The sequence below is a fragment of the Astatotilapia calliptera genome, chromosome 18, assembly GCF_964374335.1.
Source record: "Astatotilapia calliptera chromosome 18, fAstCal68.1, whole genome shotgun sequence".
Classification (NCBI taxonomy): Eukaryota; Metazoa; Chordata; class Actinopteri; order Cichliformes; family Cichlidae; genus Astatotilapia; species Astatotilapia calliptera.
The window spans coordinates 28,830,012-28,846,139 of NC_137439.1; the positions used below are offsets into that span (position 1 = coordinate 28,830,012).

Below are 16,128 nucleotides of genomic sequence, written 5' to 3' on the forward strand. Positions count from 1 at the left end.
CTGATTTTCTTTTTTTCAAAGCTCTCAACAATAACGATGTAGAACAAAATATAAATCATACAAGCAACAGTACAAATTCTCAGAAAGTACATAAGTAATAAGTAAATAAAAACTATATAATAAACCTTTCAGTCAGAGGTGAAGCTGATACATGTATCTGTGTACAGCTTTAACACTGCAAGGTTTTTTGGACCCCAGGAAGAATAATGCTGAGTTTAACTAATATGATTACATGTACATTTTCCACGAAGGTTTGAAAAACGTTAAATTTAATGGAATCTGGTCAAATGAAATTTACCTGATTGGTAAGTTTATACCAGGCATACCAATCCTTTGATTTTCTATATTTCAGGTTTTTGTTTTGTTTTTAGCCTAATAAACTAACCACATATGCCGTGCTGCCACGAAGCGGTCAAACGGCATGATTGCAAAAAAAATCCGCTCACATTCTATTGGTTAATTAAACGTGACGTAACCCGGTAAAAACGGAAGTGTTGACGAAGTAACTGACAGCTTTTGTTTTCTGTTCCTTCAATAGGCAAGTGTGGCTCTTTTACTTGGTAGTTTTAACAGGTAAGCTTTGTGTTACTTCTCCGCAATTTTATGTAATGACAGTGCAGCATTACAAGATGTTTATAGGCACACTGCGAAGGCAGCGATGTCATAAAAGAGAGACACGACAGTCAACCAGCACTGAACTGGAGTAATCCTGTAGAAGTAAAGATGCTGATAAAATGATATCTCGCAGTGGGGCTTTAAAACCAAAGTCACCGAACATTTTCAGAGGTTTTGACTGTTTAGTGCTGTTTATTTTTTCTGTGTTGACGAACTTTACAACCTCGAAATAACTTCCTGGACCCGTTTCGTTAAGGTCGGGGTTGCCAGGTGCAACAGTGACACTGCTCGTCACTAGTTCACTGGAAGCTGTTTCCTTTCCACTCAGCTGTGTGTGTCTCCTCACAGCTACAGATATGAGCGACCTTCCCGTGAACCCTCTGGTTCTGATTGGTATCGGGTCCAGTTTTGCCTTCTCCGGCCTGTTTTATCACCTGTACAAAGAGAAGAAGAGAGAGTTGAAAGCGCTAAAGGCAAGTGACATGTCTGCTGTAAACCTTAAATACAGTCTGACCTTTATCATTCAAGTCAATCTTCTCCATTTTTAGGAAATCCCTGTTTTCAGACCAGATGAAGATTTGGTCAGGGTGCTTAATGCCACTCCCCACAGGCGGCTCCAGTATGTTGCTGTTGAAGGTAGAAATATGTCAACACACTGAATGAGCTCAGTCCTGGAGAGAGAGTTTTAAGAAGACTAATGATTTCCTACATGTCTGGTTTAAGGTCAGGTCCAGGCAGACGGGGAGCCTCTGACCAGCCAGTTCATCCCACGATGCTACGGTGTGATTCAGAAGATTGTTACAGTGGAGCATTGGAAATACTGGGACTCCACTGCTGCGAAATGGTGAATACCACTAAATAATACACCACAAATGTCTTTTTATTAATCTTCTGCTCTGAGAATGCATTCTCTTACAGGAACACCCGGATAGGGTGCAAAAAAGAGAGCAACAACTCTGTGCCCTTCAGTCTGATCAGCCCAGACGCCTACATCTCTGATGCAAGTGTGAGGGTGCACAACCCTTTAGAGGCCTCCGGCTGCTTTCTGGAAAGGGTTTATTACAAAATCAGAAATGCTGAGGAGGACCTTGTGAACTCATTGCTGCAAACCGTGGGTGGGGAGAAACCAGTGTCGAAGGAGGAGACGGAGGAAATGCTGCGCGTGGAGACCACCATGACGGGGTTCGGCGAGGTGGTGCTGGAGCGAGGCCAGGTGATGAGGCTACAGGCCCCAAAGGGTGGCCGCAAATACATCCTGGTGCCCACTGACCACAATAGCTTTTTGGACAGCCACAGGTCGTCAGCCGCCATGTGGAAGGCGCTGTCTGCCTTTACTGGGATAACTGGAACTGTAGTTCTGGCCTGTGTCATTCGTAGCTTGATGGATAAGCGAGACGAACGATCAAATTAGGGCAGAAGACGAAGGGTTTGGTGCAGGTTTTACTGGTTGCTAAAGTTGTGTCACAGCCTTTTCAATGCCTTTGGTGTTCTTTCATAGATTCTTTAAGAAACTCTCAGTGCTGACATAATTCTCTTGCATATTTTGAGTAGTTACAACGCTCACGGGCCGTTTCCTGTCATGTTCCAAGGCAAGCTTAGGGATTTCCAATCATGACCATGGGGGTGAAAAATTAGACACACTGGTGCGAATTAAACTTTTCTTAATACACATAAACAAAACTGTAAATGTAACATCAGTAAAACAAAAAGAAGCCAAATTCATACTAGTTCTGCATTTTAAAATGCATTGGTTTTATATTTTGAAGTATTTTGTCCCTCCCAGCCACCGTACTGAGCTGGATACTTCACAGATCTGCTAAATGAAAATTGTAATAAGTGTTCTCTAAGTTAATTAGATAAAGATTCAGTTCAGAAGTGTGTAAACATGCTTAAAGAGGAGTTAAAGACTGGTTTGGTTAAAGGCAGGCTGAAACCTGTGCGCTACTGTGAATTTTTTGCTTTTTGTGACGTTTCATGTAACATTATCTTAATCAAAACTGACGTTTTATTTTTGTTATAAAATTGTATTTTTCTAATTAATTGAGATTAAATTAAGTGTAATTTTACTCTTGGGTTGTTAACACACACACTATACATTCAAGCTGTTATTTATAATGATTGCAGTTTATGCTTTACTTTTACTGTTGGTGCATTCCTTATGCAAACTCTGTCCACTCCTGACCATGAACTCATTCCACCTCCACCATAAAGAGGCTTCAAGTATCTATAATACAGCTTATGGTCAAAAGTAAAGAAGTGTATCCTTCCATGCATCTTCTACATCCTTGCACAGAGCAGCCAAGATAAGAAGGAAGCATGTTCGCATAAAGAGAAGCGTTCTCTGAATCTGCCCAGAGAATTAATGAAATGTTTCATTTTCGTCAAATGTTGACAGATGAGACAGGAAGGCTTGAAATCTTATTATACTACAGTCTCCTAGCTCTTGGATACTTTCCTTCTGTTCTGTTTTTAAAGTGAACAATCAGTTTCATTAAATAAAAAAAATGACACAGTTGTCTGTTAAAACTTTTATTCCAAGCAGACCACAGGTCCTTTATTTGGATATTGACATTCACACCAGCCTTTACACGGCGTGGCATAATGTGATTAAAATATGTCCCCTTCAGCTACGCAGAGCACGTCCAGATGGTAACTAGATGCAGAAGCGTAAGAGTTCACCTTGTCATAACTTAAACTGCTCATCATTACTCTCCATCCTCCTCCGAAGACTCCTCAGCCTCTTCCAACCACTGGATGAACTTCTGCAGCTGTTTGAGATAAATAGATAAATTGTTGTTAGAAACCATGAAACTGCTGCAGAGGCCGTGAATGTAAAGCTATACTCAGGCTCAAATGTGAGTACATGAGGAAAGAATATATATAGCAGTTTATAGGCTGTTTCTCAAACATACGTACAGCACCCTTTTTTCTGTTTTCTATCCAGATGATCCCACACGGCTTCAATAATGTTAGATCTGGGCTCTGGGAAGGCCAGCCCATCATAATGATAGTGTTTCACTACATGTTTTTGTATCCAGGTGTGTTTTTACTGCTTTGGTCGTGTATTTGGGATCATTATCATGGTGAAAGATGAAGTTGTTGCCAATCAGATGCTACTGTATTAGGAATCAAATCTGAGAGTATTTTGACAAGATCCCCAACACCACTGGGAGCAATGCATCTCCAAACCATGAATGAGCCTCCACACTGTAATACAGATGGTTGCAGACACTGTTGTACCTCCATACATACTGTCAACAACGTGAACCAGAAAGTTTCAAATTTGCATTCATCAGTCTGTAAGATCTGTCACCAATAATTTTCAGAGCACTTCTTGTGTAATTTGGCAAACCTCAGACTTGTCTCCCTGTTTCACTTCCTTAAGAGTGGCTTCTTGACAGCCACTTTCCTACTGACAGTTTCCTATGAGGCTTCATGAACAGTAGATGGATCGACTAAAGGTTCTCTCAGTCACATCTTTGCAGGATATATATATAAATTTAAAATTGGTTCTTTGGTCTGCTATGTGTAAACAGCACTGGTTTATAGTTAGATGCCTTCACAGGTCATAGGTTGGTGTTAAGTGGCTTAACAGACAAAACGAATTCCTCTGAAAAAGATCAGTTACAAGGACTGGACTAAAAGTGAGTGAAAAAGAAGCCAATGTCCAAAGAAAAACTGAAAGAGTTTCAGAAAGCCTGGAGAATTAAAATATTACAGGAATGTCTGGGCCTCTTGGAAACAAAATATAAAAAAAATGGGGGGTAGCTCGACTGTACATTTGCACAGTACTGTAATTCCTTTCTTTACATATACATACATTTACACTAAACCTGTTCATAATGTGAATACTGAGCTTAAACTTTGTTGCTGCTCTGTGCTGTCTCCTGTAGTTCACACTGTACTTACCCCTTGGTTTTTGCGGAGCTGTCTGCTTTTGTCACTGGTGGCTCCCTGAGAGAACCAGCGCAGTATCATTTCCTCCTCCAAGATTTCCAGCTCGTACATATTCATGAGGACCTGAGTTACAAACAAAGCAGCATATTCATCCTCATCCTAACAGGCTGGATAAAGACACAGCAAACAATTCAAACCATTGATTTTAACAATGCAGTTTTGCACGTATAAGTGCTCATTGCTCCTGACCTTGACCATAGCAGCCCAGTGGCTCTCCTGCTCCAGGAAGTGTTCCTCAAAGGCAGACAGGCAGTCTAGATGGTCCTGTGCTCTCTTCACATAATTCTTAAACACTGGCGCCCATTTCTTCAATAGCTGACAGCAGCACAAAGAAAAAGAAAAAAAGAAATGGAAAATAATTAAGTTTTTTGGGTTTTTTCTGAGCTTCTGTTTTGTCATATTAAAAGTAATAGACTTGTATCTTATTCACCGGCAGAAGCAGAGTAACGTATTGTGAAGGGGTGAGATGTGTGCCCTGCTGCTGGAAAGGGTACTCCAGTACCACTCGGGTTAAAATCTGCATCACCTCTTTCAGACTGATATTGTAGGCATACCTGGAAAAGGGAGGTTGGAGGGGGATTGGGAAATGTCAAACTAAGCAACAATCACTGCAAAGACGAGCAACACAGGTGTGAGTCAGTTCCCCCTTACTTTAGAGAGTTGATCTCAAGTACGAGGTTGTCACAGCTGATGTTCTCCTCCAAACCTCTCTGCAGGGTCCCGAGCACCTCCATGTGGAAGACTACATAAGAGAAAAAAACATGTATTAGTATTATTATTCGTTTTGCAGTTTGTGTTGTCATTTTCGGGCCAGGAGGGGGCAGTATGAGAGTTCCACATGCAGGCTAGCTAAATGAGACATGCCCTCTCACCTTTGACATCGTCCATCTCAGGGGAAGGAATCACCGGGTCATCGGGGTCATCAGTGTCGCTGTCTTCACTGTCACTCTCAGGGTCTGGATTCAACACCAAGCCTGGGAACACACAAAAACAAGCATGTTGGGACTTCAGCTGAAGCATCATGGGAAATGCCAGTTCCATGACAATGAACTGCTGCTCTACCCCAGAGACACTGCGACAGCTCCTCTTCCTCTGTGTCATCCAGACTGCTGGCCTTCCAGATGTAGCCTTTTCCTTCTGCTCCAACTTCTGCAGGATTGAAAACTGGAAGACAGGAGAACATTCACATCAAGCAGCTTGATAACATATAAACTGATCTAATACAGACTTAATACACACCTTTCTGTTTGGTTTTGTCCGATCTTTGGCCAACCTCAGCATCATCACTGAGGAATTCATCGTCATCCTCCTCTTCCTCCTCTGGATGGTGCATAGACACCACGGTGCCTTCTGGTAGAGAGATGTTTGGTCCAATTACCACCTGTAAAACAGTTCATAGAAACATTCAAATACGCAGATACTGCAAATCTGACTTTATATCTGATGACGTTTTACAAGACGATCACTGAATGCACGTCCCTGATTTCATGCATTGAACTAAGCGCGTGTACAAATAGCTATATATTTGTACTACTACTGTGGGTAATTACTTTTGCAGCAGGAAGGTGCAAAGGAGCAACAGCCAGCAGACTGTAAGCCAAATCTGAAACCCTGTTTCCAGTTTGATTAAGACTAGTAAAATCATTCTCTTTTAGCGTAAATCAAAGCTACTTTTGGACATAAAAAAAAGAACACAGAAGACTAAATATGAAGGACACAGGCAACCAACTGATTGGCTGAACTTTGCACAGATGCTAAAACCAAAATCCTTCTATCAGTATTGCTCAATATCTGACATAGTGTGGCATTGCAGTGGATATATGTCAGATTATTTTTTGCCCAGATTTGTGGCATCTCTACTAGACTCCAGAGGGTCACAGCTACTACACTAAATCCAGTTAAGAACCAGATATTTGCTGCGGTTATATTTCTGCAATAACAAGCCATTTTAGATCCTTTCACAGTTTTTGAAATCTGCTTATGTTTTCTCTAAAAAGGAGCAAAGAAATGTCAAGAAAAATGGAAAATTTGCCAGTCAAAATGCAATATCTTTAAACGCCTTTAAAATGCAACATCAATTTGCCACCAGACAGAGTTTGCTTTGCAATCGGATATAAAAGATGATGTGGAGCTTACATCATATGCTAGAACACACTGTTTCTTAAGAGTCACGCCCTCTTTGACCTCAGCCTTGTTGCAGATGACAGACTGGATGATCTCCACATTACTGGCAATGTGAACATGATTCCAGATGTAGGCATGATCCAGGACTACATTGTCACCTATTGCAGTGAACCAATAAAAAAAGAAAAATGTTAACTACACTTCTATAACTTAAAAATTGAAGCACTGAGTTTGAGTGGTGCTGGCCAGAGAGCTCACCTATGATGCAGTTGTCACCGATGACACTGTTCGAGATGTAACAGTTGGCACCGATGCTGGTATCACAGCCGATAAGAACGTTCTCCTCCATCTGGCTGCCATGGCCCAGGCTGACACCAGATGCCCTGTAGACATTGTGGCGAGAGTATGTGCAGCTATGTCCCTCCTGGTCTGTGAAGTTGGCTTCGGGGGTCAGGGGATAGACCCACCGCCGCACAAGGTCAGACGACACTGAGTCATACATTAGAAGGTTCGACACTCGGACACCATATCCGTCCTGTGTGACATGCACATGGATCTGGTTGCCCAGAATCTAAACAAAGAAAATGAACAAGGGTCAGAAATGCTCTAAATATTTTTTGTGGCATTATTCAAATTTCAGCATAATAATGCTTCCATAGTACCTCTTCATTGACCAAAAGCCCTCTAACAAAGTCATCTCTAGTTTGGTAGTCAAAATTGTCAGTGAAAAGCTCAGCAACCTGAAAAAATGACATCAAAAACAACAATGTTACTGCAGCCAACAATGACAGTTAAATATTTCCCCTGTGTGGACCAAAACCAACCTGCGGGGAGCAGATACTGATGTGGCTGTCCAGGAGGTCATGTCTGATTTCAAATTCCTCACTTCCACTGTGGAAAATATTCTGCAAGTACGACAAAGACTCAAAAAGTCAATCGAACCCCAAAATGCATCAAAGATATAACAGACTGCCAAAGATACAACTGTTTACCATTGGAAACTGTAGCTTCTTGAGCCCTTGTGTCTTCTGATAGTGTAAAATCTGCTGGCTCTTGCTGTCCACTGCCACAATGACGTCGTCTTCCTCACAACGAGACCTGTGACCCGGCGACGATTCTTTAAAGATCATGGTCATCACTGAGATGTTCTTGTCCATCTTTCGGCGATGCCTTAAGTGCACAAAAACACAGCCTTGTGGAAACACTTAGATCAACACCATTTCTCATGTAGAAAAAGGCTGGCCGGTGGACTTTTACCTGTGCTCCTGCAGAGCCTGGCTGATATCAATATTGGATACCACATCTCCGTAAACCAATATAAAGTCTGAGCGCACCAGGGACTTTGCATCAACATCCCGTAGCACATCCCCAAGGGAGCGGTACAGGTCCGAAGTAATGATGTGGACTGTGTTTGGAGAACTGGGTCGACACCACTTTGATTTCCTGTCAGACACAATATTCATAAGTTTTAATACAATAAGCTTCAGAAAACAAAAGCTCACACACACAGTAGCAGGGAAACTCACTGCAAGTGCGCCTTGATTTTACTGGCCATCCAGCAGCAGAATACAAATGTTTCCTGCACTCCAGTAGAAGTGAGGAACTCCAAGGTGTAGTCGATCATGGCAACGTTACCCAGCGGCAGCAGCGCCTGTCATCAATGAAAATCTGACAGTTAAGTGGAGCTAAACAATCCCGAGACTCGCGTGATTCTCTCATTTTAGCAACTACTGTACAGACAGCAACAAGCACGAGTTCAAATTTTGTTTGATTAAATGCTTTCATCATCCGTATGAGTGATGCCCTGTCACTGTTTACAGCATGGACACAAGCTAGCCTCCATTAGCATTTTGGTTAGCTTAGCTCACTGCCTACCCGCGGCTGGTCTTTGGTCACTGGGAAAAACCTCCGGTTGAAGCTGTCAGCGACTAAAACCGCCTGCAGCGGCTGTTCCTCTTCCTCCTGGTCTCCTGCACCTTTTCTACATGAAAGACCAGACGCCGACCGACTTTGTTTCCCCCCCTTACTAGCCATGTTTGACTCCCAGGTAGTAAGTACCAAACGCTTTCGTCAGACACAGCTACGGCAGCTGTAGCGGGACAATTCTGTGGTAGACAATCCCCGCGAGAGCGCGTGTGTGAAGAAAATTACAGTTTAATTTTCGTGGGTCACATACACATGTGGCCGCACATGTATGAATAACGCATGTATGATAACAGTGCCAAACAGCAAAGTTGAAACAACACCACTTCTATATATATATATATATATATATATATATATATATATATATATATATATATATATATATATATATATATATATATTTCCTTACTGATTTCACTCAGGCCTGTCCACGGTGCTCACCGCTTCTCGCCCTAAGGTAGCAGAGTTCCGTTGATGGAACCAGATGTGCAGCCTACCAGTTCCAGATGCAGTAATGCACCCTCATAGACCTGATTGGAAAATCAGGTTTGTGAACTGAGTACTGATGTTTTCTTTTCCAAAAAGAACTTCGAAATCTCGATTAGTCTGACCACAAAACAGTTTTTTTTTTCACTATGTCTCACTCAATTTCAAAAGAGCTGTGGCCGCAAGAAGATGATCGCATTTTCACCTGAGTTTGTGGATGGCAGTGATTTCCATGACAGAATCATGCCTGTTTTTAATGCAGTGCCACTGGCTCAGAGTGCAGTCCCACAATTCTCTGTTTCTTGATATTATGTGTTGTAGATGATTCAAAGCCATTGGGATGAAAATTATTATGAAACTGTTTCACAATTTATAGTTTTTTTTTTTTTTACATAGTGGTGAACCTCTGCCCACCTTTACTTGAGAAGCTTTGCCCCTCTAAGATGCTCTTTTTATTTCCAGTCCTGTTAATGACCTGTTCCCAGCTAACTTAATTAGTTCCAAAATGTTCCTCTACCCGTTTCTTTTCAGTGCCACCTACTTTTCCAGTCTTTTGTTGTCCTCATGCCTACCCTTTTTTGAGACATGCTGCGGTCATCAAATTTAAAACCTTATTTTTGTCTTATAATGGCACATCCTCTCAGTTTAAACATTTCATATGTTCTCTGTGTTCTGTGAATAAAATGTGGGTTTATGCAGTTTTCAAATCAGTGCATTCTGTGTTTAATTACATTTCACACAGCGTCCTGTTTTATTAACTAATTTGGTGTGGTTATAGATTTTAAAAGAGATTACAAAATATTCATCTGGTGTAAATGAAATCCACGCTCGAGCTGCTGAAATTTTTTAAATTACATAAAAGAAAAATGTGACCTCCATGTGGAACATGGAATCTCAGTACACTCATACAATCAGCTCCTGTTAATGTTTTATTAATTTTATGATACTGGCACTGGAAGGCTAAGTACAGCAGTTTATTTCAGCTTCAAAGGAAATTTTCATTCAATACTAAAAGGAAAGACAGATGTGTGAGTTATAAAAGCACACTGTAAAATAAATAAAGGAAGGTATTATTTGTCTTTTTATTGATGGCCTTTACATCTCTGATGTGCTTGCTGAAGTTTATGGGCTCTTCATACAACTTGTGGCTTTACATAAATGCAGTATTGGATATTGGAAAAACATCATTTGCAAAAACTGTGGTGCATGGACTCTTTTTCTCTAAACTCCTATATTTTGTGTTGGACCACAAATCGCACTGTCAATATGAATAATGCTTAAATGACACGTATGTAGTCCAGAAATAGTAATTTAAATAGTAATTCATTTTTAAAATAATGATGATCTTTACCATATCTTCTCACAGAACATGTGAACAACCTGTTTTACTTTAACAGAAACAAAAACATCTGGCTCCTGCCATCCAGACATTTAAACAGGAACCATCATTCGCTGTTCTGTCAAAGCTCGACAGTTTGTCACACCGTTCTCTCTAAGCCTTCTTAAAAGGCATTACGCCGACAGGTGTTTGGTTATCTTCTTGGTATGCTCCAACACCAAGTCGTATTGCAGGGTCTTGGACTTCCAGGACTCCGGGATTCCCTCAAGTCCGACCTAGAAAAATGAGAACAGAACATTTCATAAATCAAACTTAAAATATGTGCACGTGAATATATTAGATTAGCAGACAGCCCCACCTGAGCCCCAAGACAGGCTCCTATGAAGGATCCTCTGCTGCAGGTGCATCCCCCGCAGCTCATGGTGTCTCTGACAGCCGTCTCATAGCGAGTGGCTGTCAGGACTCCGTGCAGCGCGGCTTGGAACGCACCGGGCAAACCTGAAACATCAGAGGCAGATGTGAATGGCATGAAGGCATTTTTCCTGGTTTGTCTCACAGCTATCCAAATTACACATACCGCTTTTTTACCACGTTACTGTTAAGGACTACACTGATGGCAGAGGTTGAAGGAGCTTATCAAAGATACCTCATGCATTTGTGAAGACAGAGGGGATCAGCTCTTGCGGAGTTTTGGATAAATTCTCCTTCACCTGGTGGATGTGTCCTGAAATCAGGCAGAGAGGGTGCAGTAGTGAGTCACACATAAGATAAGATATTAACTAAAATACTAAACATAACTCTCTGCATATCTCTTTATCCTATAATCGTTATGTCGCATTGGAACTGAACCTTCAGAGAATAAGGTAAAATAAACTCTTTGATCACATGAGTCGGTCTCATGACTTTAACACAGGGAAGGAAATATGCTGCTGGCCTCACGTACCGATGACTGCTTTGTCTAAATCTTGAGGCTGCTTTCTGTTTGGGTCATTCAGCTGATTGAGCACCGCGTCCAAGGCTTTTGGATCTGGACCATTCAGGATGAAATGTTCCAGAAACCTGGGAAAAGAAGTCAGTGTGGAGCATTTCCGTTTTATGTTTTTCTTTATACATCTTTGTAGAACAGTATTAAATATGTGTTCTGATTTTGCCTCACTACAGAGAAAGGTGTAATCAACCATGCAGCCAAACTGGAATGATCTTTAGAGACACTCAGCTTTCATGTGGCTGATCAGTTTATTAAAATGTGAAATGTGTTCTCTTCCCTATTTTTATACTCTCTGCTCCAAATACTTCTTATTATGCCCAATTTTAATTACCAGATCTAATAGTCTATTGTGGTTTCCAGGTTAAAAACTAAGTTTTATTATTAACCCTTAAATAGCCAATTCTAATCCAACATGTGTAAATAAGTGAAACTGGTGTGCTGGAAGATGTCCTGACCTCGCTGCTGCTAGAGTCTCTGCCACACATTCATCATTGTTCTGGGTGACACGGATGGCCTGTTCCACCTTCTCCAGCATATCGGGCTGTCCTGCATAAAAAGCCACTATAGGAGCCAGTTTGGCTATTCCATCAATCTGACAGTCGTTCTCACAACCTGAAGGAAACCAGCACATATTTAGGTTAGAGATGTTTGTCTTCATAACGTCAAACTGTGAATAATTTCAGAAGCTTTACCCGTCTCCTCTTTGCCTGCATCCACATTCTTCAGGAAGCTCTTTAAACTTGCATGTCTCCACGGCCCATCGATAGGCAGCTGAGGTCTTGGCCCTGCAGAAGTCCAAATTGCATATTTTGTCAAAAAGGTAACGGACCTCAGGGATATCTCCAAGATTTCTCTTACCTCCCCTCTCTCTGTAAGGATCATTGACGGGCGTGTCATACTCTGATCCTGGCCCAAAAACTTTCAGTGTGCGCTGCTTCAGGTCATCAATGTTTAGACCTGGTCAGAGAGATCAGGCATCTTAGACAGTGTGTGAAAATTCCCTACACACTGCACGAACTGAGTCCCTGCATGTAGACTATGTGGCTCTAGAGTAATGCGTAATATTTCTTTGAGGACAGCCCACTTTCTTCTATTTTCCTTATATCACTTGTACAGATATGAGGCAATTTCATGTGTCCAGTTCTAGTTAATCCCTTTATGTTGGACCAAGTGCTACTTCTGGTAGAATTTAAAGCAAATCCATCCATGAATTTATCAATAATTCTACTGACAAACAGAAAAAACAAACTGAATCAACTGCATAACTTCGCTTGCTGTAGATAGTAGTAATCTGAAACCTACTATGACCTATAGAAATGTAAGTTTAGTTTAATTTTAGGGATAAAGTCAGCAGCACTACCTCCACATTCAGACAGGGACTCCAGCAGGACATATGCCTGGTCTCCATAGCAACTCTGCTTGCCAGTCTCCCTCCTGTAAAAAGGGTTAGCGGACTCAGGGTGGAATTCTGGGTTTGGATTCAGAGCCAGGATCCCCTTTAACTTCTGGAGGTCGTACACCCAGTGGAGAGGCTGTGCTGCAAGAGACAAGATAATTACACTCTGAACCTTGACATTACTCAAAACCTAAGGAGATGTGTTTAAAAAAAAAAAAAGGACTGAAAATCCACTTCTACTTGTACAACCTGAAGATCTGAGTACTCAACTCAAACCAGGAAGCTCTCAGCTCAGCTGAAAGATACCTGCTAACCTTATGGCAGCTCAAAAGTTATAGTCTTGACAGATTTGACAGGCGACAGAGTTTATCAGTCTCTCACATTGTTGTGGAAGAAATCTGGCCCACTCTTCTTTACAAAATTGATTTAGTTCATTGATGTCTGTTTTCATTTATGCACAGTTCTCTTAAGGTCCCATAATCGAATTGCAATCAGGGTGAGGTCTGGACTTTGACAGGCCCATCGCAACACGTGGATTCTTTTATTTTTCCAGCGATTTTTTTTTTTTTTTTTTTAAAGAGATTTGCTGCTGTCCTTGGATCATTGTCTTGTTGCATGATCCAATTTTGAGGTGCCTGAGGTGCTCACACTTGTGATGATCAATTAATCAGGTGCACCACTAAACTAACCCTGCCATGGAAGTAGTATGGTGATATTGAGTGTTTCACAGAACAGCATTTTAGTCCCCTATAAAAACTGTCTTTCCAGTTATTAAACACAAGCATGATTACTTTCATAGATCATCAATGTAAAACAAGTGTGACACTATTAATACCTGCAGCATCTGCCACTGCTGATCCCGTGATGGCTCCTATTGCCCTGTTTGCCAGAGCTGAAGCCATCTGCAAAAATGTACAAAGAATTAAATACATTTAAAAAAAAAGAAATTTTAAATGAAATGAACAGTTAATTTCATTATTTTGGCAGAGTGGACTGTTTAAATTTTCTTAAAATTAACATTTTCTGTTTCCCGCTTTAGTAATGTGGCTAAAAATTATTTTCTATTGCTCACTATTTTATAATGACAAACCATTAATCCGGTATTCAAAAGCTTAAGCTTTGAGCAAACATAAGAGAGTTAGTGACAGTGACAGGGCATTTCTCTTATTATATTTCCCAGCAGTCGGTTTTCTACTGTAACAAAACTCTCCAGCTGATAAGCGGTCATATCGATTTCATCTGCGCTCGACTACCTTTCCTAATCACCTGACAAATCGAGCACAGCTTGGCGGAGCTTTCACCAACTTGTAGCCTGCTAAATGATTAGAAGCTTGGTAGCTACTCACAGAAATATAGCACTTGCTGTTTGTACTCGTTCAAGCTACAGCTAGCAACCACGACAGCAGAGTGCTAGCTAACATACTCTTAGCTAGCATAAACTAGCGAGTTGCTGAGGCATAAATAAAGTTCATAAAGAAAAGTCTGACCTTAGCCTGCGTTATATGTAGCCCACAGCGTACCGTAATTCGTTTAAAACCTTTTACACCAGCAGTACGAGCACCAGCACCACAACACACTTTGATTCTGAAACTTGTTACGAAAGCTTCGGCACCGCCCACAATGAAATGTCTCAATTACCCGGGCCCTCCTCCGGCGAGGAGAGGAACTGTGGTCCTGCATGAGGAAGTCAGAAGTAAAAGAGAAGAGTGTGAGGGTGATGAAAGACATGAATGATGACAGCAAGACAGTAGTGAGGTCTGTGGTAGCAGCTACTGGTAGAAGGTTTAGGCATGATGTGTCATTACATAAGGTGCCCTGAGCCCCTTCTTGTTTGCAGTGGTGATGGACAGATTCCTGGTCTGGCAGGAGTCTTGATAGTCTATGATGAGAAGAAGCATGAAGGTCAATAAAAACCAGACAGAATATGTGTATTTTGTGGTTTTAATGCTTAAAAAAACATTAATTCACCAGCTTATATAAATGAAGATGGATAACTGAAATTCATAATGACAATTCATAATGGTCTTTTTGCATTTAATGATAGTTTTTCAATGTGCTTTTCACTGTTAGCAGAGCCAATGTTGTGTCAAAAAGGGATTGCTGTCCAAAAAGTGATTTACAGTATTTAAAGGTATCAAGTATTAGTCTTGGAAGAACACAGCTCTTTACCATTAGGCTTCCTGCTGTTGTGTAATGAAAAATTCTGGGTGCAAGTGTAACCCAGGTTATGTTCCTAAGTATGAGTTTGTGATCATTTGGCAGGCATTGAACGCATCACAGTGCTGTGAGCATAGGAGCCTAATGGTGTGTTCTTCCAAGCTAGCTGACTTACTACTGGTGTAAAAGGTTTTAAACAAATTACAGTGCTATATATCTGTGTGTAGCTACCGAGCTTCTAATCATTTAGCATTATACAGTCATTGAGTTATACCCAGGCAAAAAATGTGTTCTCATTTGTGCCCAAGATGAATGTTCACTGCTGTTTAAAACGCATTTAAATCGTTCTTATAGTACTTCTTGGGATGATACATGTAATGTTCAAAATCCACATCCACTGAACATGGATCCCAGTTGAAATTAATTTCAGAGTGCAATATGATTCAAAGTGAAACGAATCATCTGCTTTATATGAGCAAGTTCCAGTAAATGACACTTTCATTTATGTACCTATTTTGAAAGAGTTGATTTTCAAAAATGCAGAAGTTTCACAACACATGAATAAACCAGCTACTGTATGTGATGGCAGATGTTAGCGACATCAACCATTAGTCTCAAAATCCAATGGCGCACTGCAAATTTAAGTTAACTGTCAACACAGGTGCACTGCACTGTGAGCTATTCCAAACTGCTACAAACCTTCCAGGGCACAAGAAAGATTGAGGGGACTGGCAGTAATTAGTATTAACAACAAAGTTGGCCATCACATTTCTTGTAATGATGTAATAAATGATTTTGCCTCTAGAGCAAGGGAAAGCTCTAAGCTGGGAAACAAAGGTGTTAAGATGGAGTGTTGAGGAAAAACAAAAAAGTCAAATGTTTGGAGTCCAATCATTCATTTTGAAATGTAGTTCTTCCTATTTTTAGCCAAGTGTTTACACATTTTTACAGTTTTCAGAACAAATTATTCAACTTTGGATTTGATTTATAAATCCCTTGTTTCACCTACCTCTATTAATTTACAATATTTAAACATTTCTCTGATATTTTTTATTTTATTTAATACTTTGTTTTGTAGATTTTCATTTATTTTCACTTACAACATATTAACTAGGTAATGTTTTATTTAAGGAGTTTTTG

General features: G+C 40.7%; 3 protein-coding genes across 6 annotated transcripts; 1 reads left to right on the top strand and 2 right to left on the bottom strand.

Moving 5' to 3' along the window:
- Positions 1 to 438: 438 nt before the first annotated feature.
- Positions 439 to 2,681, top strand: mul3 (mitochondrial E3 ubiquitin protein ligase 3). 2 transcript variants are annotated; one of them, XM_026150217.2, is made up of 5 exons: positions 439 to 538; positions 964 to 1,088; positions 1,164 to 1,251; positions 1,339 to 1,459; positions 1,534 to 2,681. In XM_026150217.2, the coding sequence occupies exons 2-5, from the start codon at positions 972 to 974 to the stop codon at positions 2,024 to 2,026; spliced, it is 819 nt and encodes a 272-aa protein (XP_026006002.1). In that variant the 5' UTR covers positions 439 to 538; positions 964 to 971; the 3' UTR covers positions 2,027 to 2,681. The 2 variants fall into 2 exon arrangements, with proteins under 2 accessions (XP_026006002.1, XP_026006001.1); XM_026150216.2 differs by having other exon boundaries at positions 457 to 573.
- Positions 2,682 to 3,128: 447 nt separating this feature from the next.
- Positions 3,129 to 8,793, bottom strand: eif2b5 (eukaryotic translation initiation factor 2B, subunit 5 epsilon). Its single transcript, XM_026150215.2, has 16 exons — positions 8,572 to 8,793; positions 8,223 to 8,347; positions 7,954 to 8,139; positions 7,689 to 7,866; positions 7,521 to 7,601; positions 7,359 to 7,436; positions 6,955 to 7,267; positions 6,709 to 6,854; positions 5,812 to 5,953; positions 5,635 to 5,736; positions 5,445 to 5,546; positions 5,224 to 5,314; positions 5,003 to 5,126; positions 4,762 to 4,887; positions 4,525 to 4,635; positions 3,129 to 3,383 (listed from the first exon to the last, which is right to left on the bottom strand). Exons 1-16 carry the CDS (start codon positions 8,728 to 8,730, stop codon positions 3,321 to 3,323), a joined length of 2,127 nt encoding a protein of 708 aa, XP_026006000.1. The 5' UTR covers positions 8,731 to 8,793; the 3' UTR covers positions 3,129 to 3,320.
- A 1,373-nt stretch (positions 8,794 to 10,166) lies between these two features.
- On the bottom strand, positions 10,167 to 14,483 carry LOC113011269 (crystallin J1A-like). 3 transcript variants are annotated; one of them, XM_026150731.2, is made up of 10 exons: positions 14,319 to 14,483; positions 13,667 to 13,733; positions 12,796 to 12,972; positions 12,294 to 12,392; positions 12,128 to 12,220; positions 11,891 to 12,047; positions 11,391 to 11,506; positions 11,094 to 11,171; positions 10,806 to 10,945; positions 10,167 to 10,722 (listed from the first exon to the last, which is right to left on the bottom strand). In XM_026150731.2, the coding sequence occupies exons 2-10, from the start codon at positions 13,731 to 13,733 to the stop codon at positions 10,621 to 10,623; spliced, it is 1,029 nt and encodes a 342-aa protein (XP_026006516.2). In that variant the 5' UTR covers positions 14,319 to 14,483; the 3' UTR covers positions 10,167 to 10,620. The 3 variants fall into 3 exon arrangements, with proteins under 3 accessions (XP_026006516.2, XP_026006517.2, XP_026006518.2); XM_026150732.2 differs by having other exon boundaries at positions 14,352 to 14,448; XM_026150733.2 differs by lacking the exon at positions 14,319 to 14,483 and adding an exon at positions 14,178 to 14,197.
- Between the last annotated feature and the right edge of the window lie 1,645 nt (positions 14,484 to 16,128).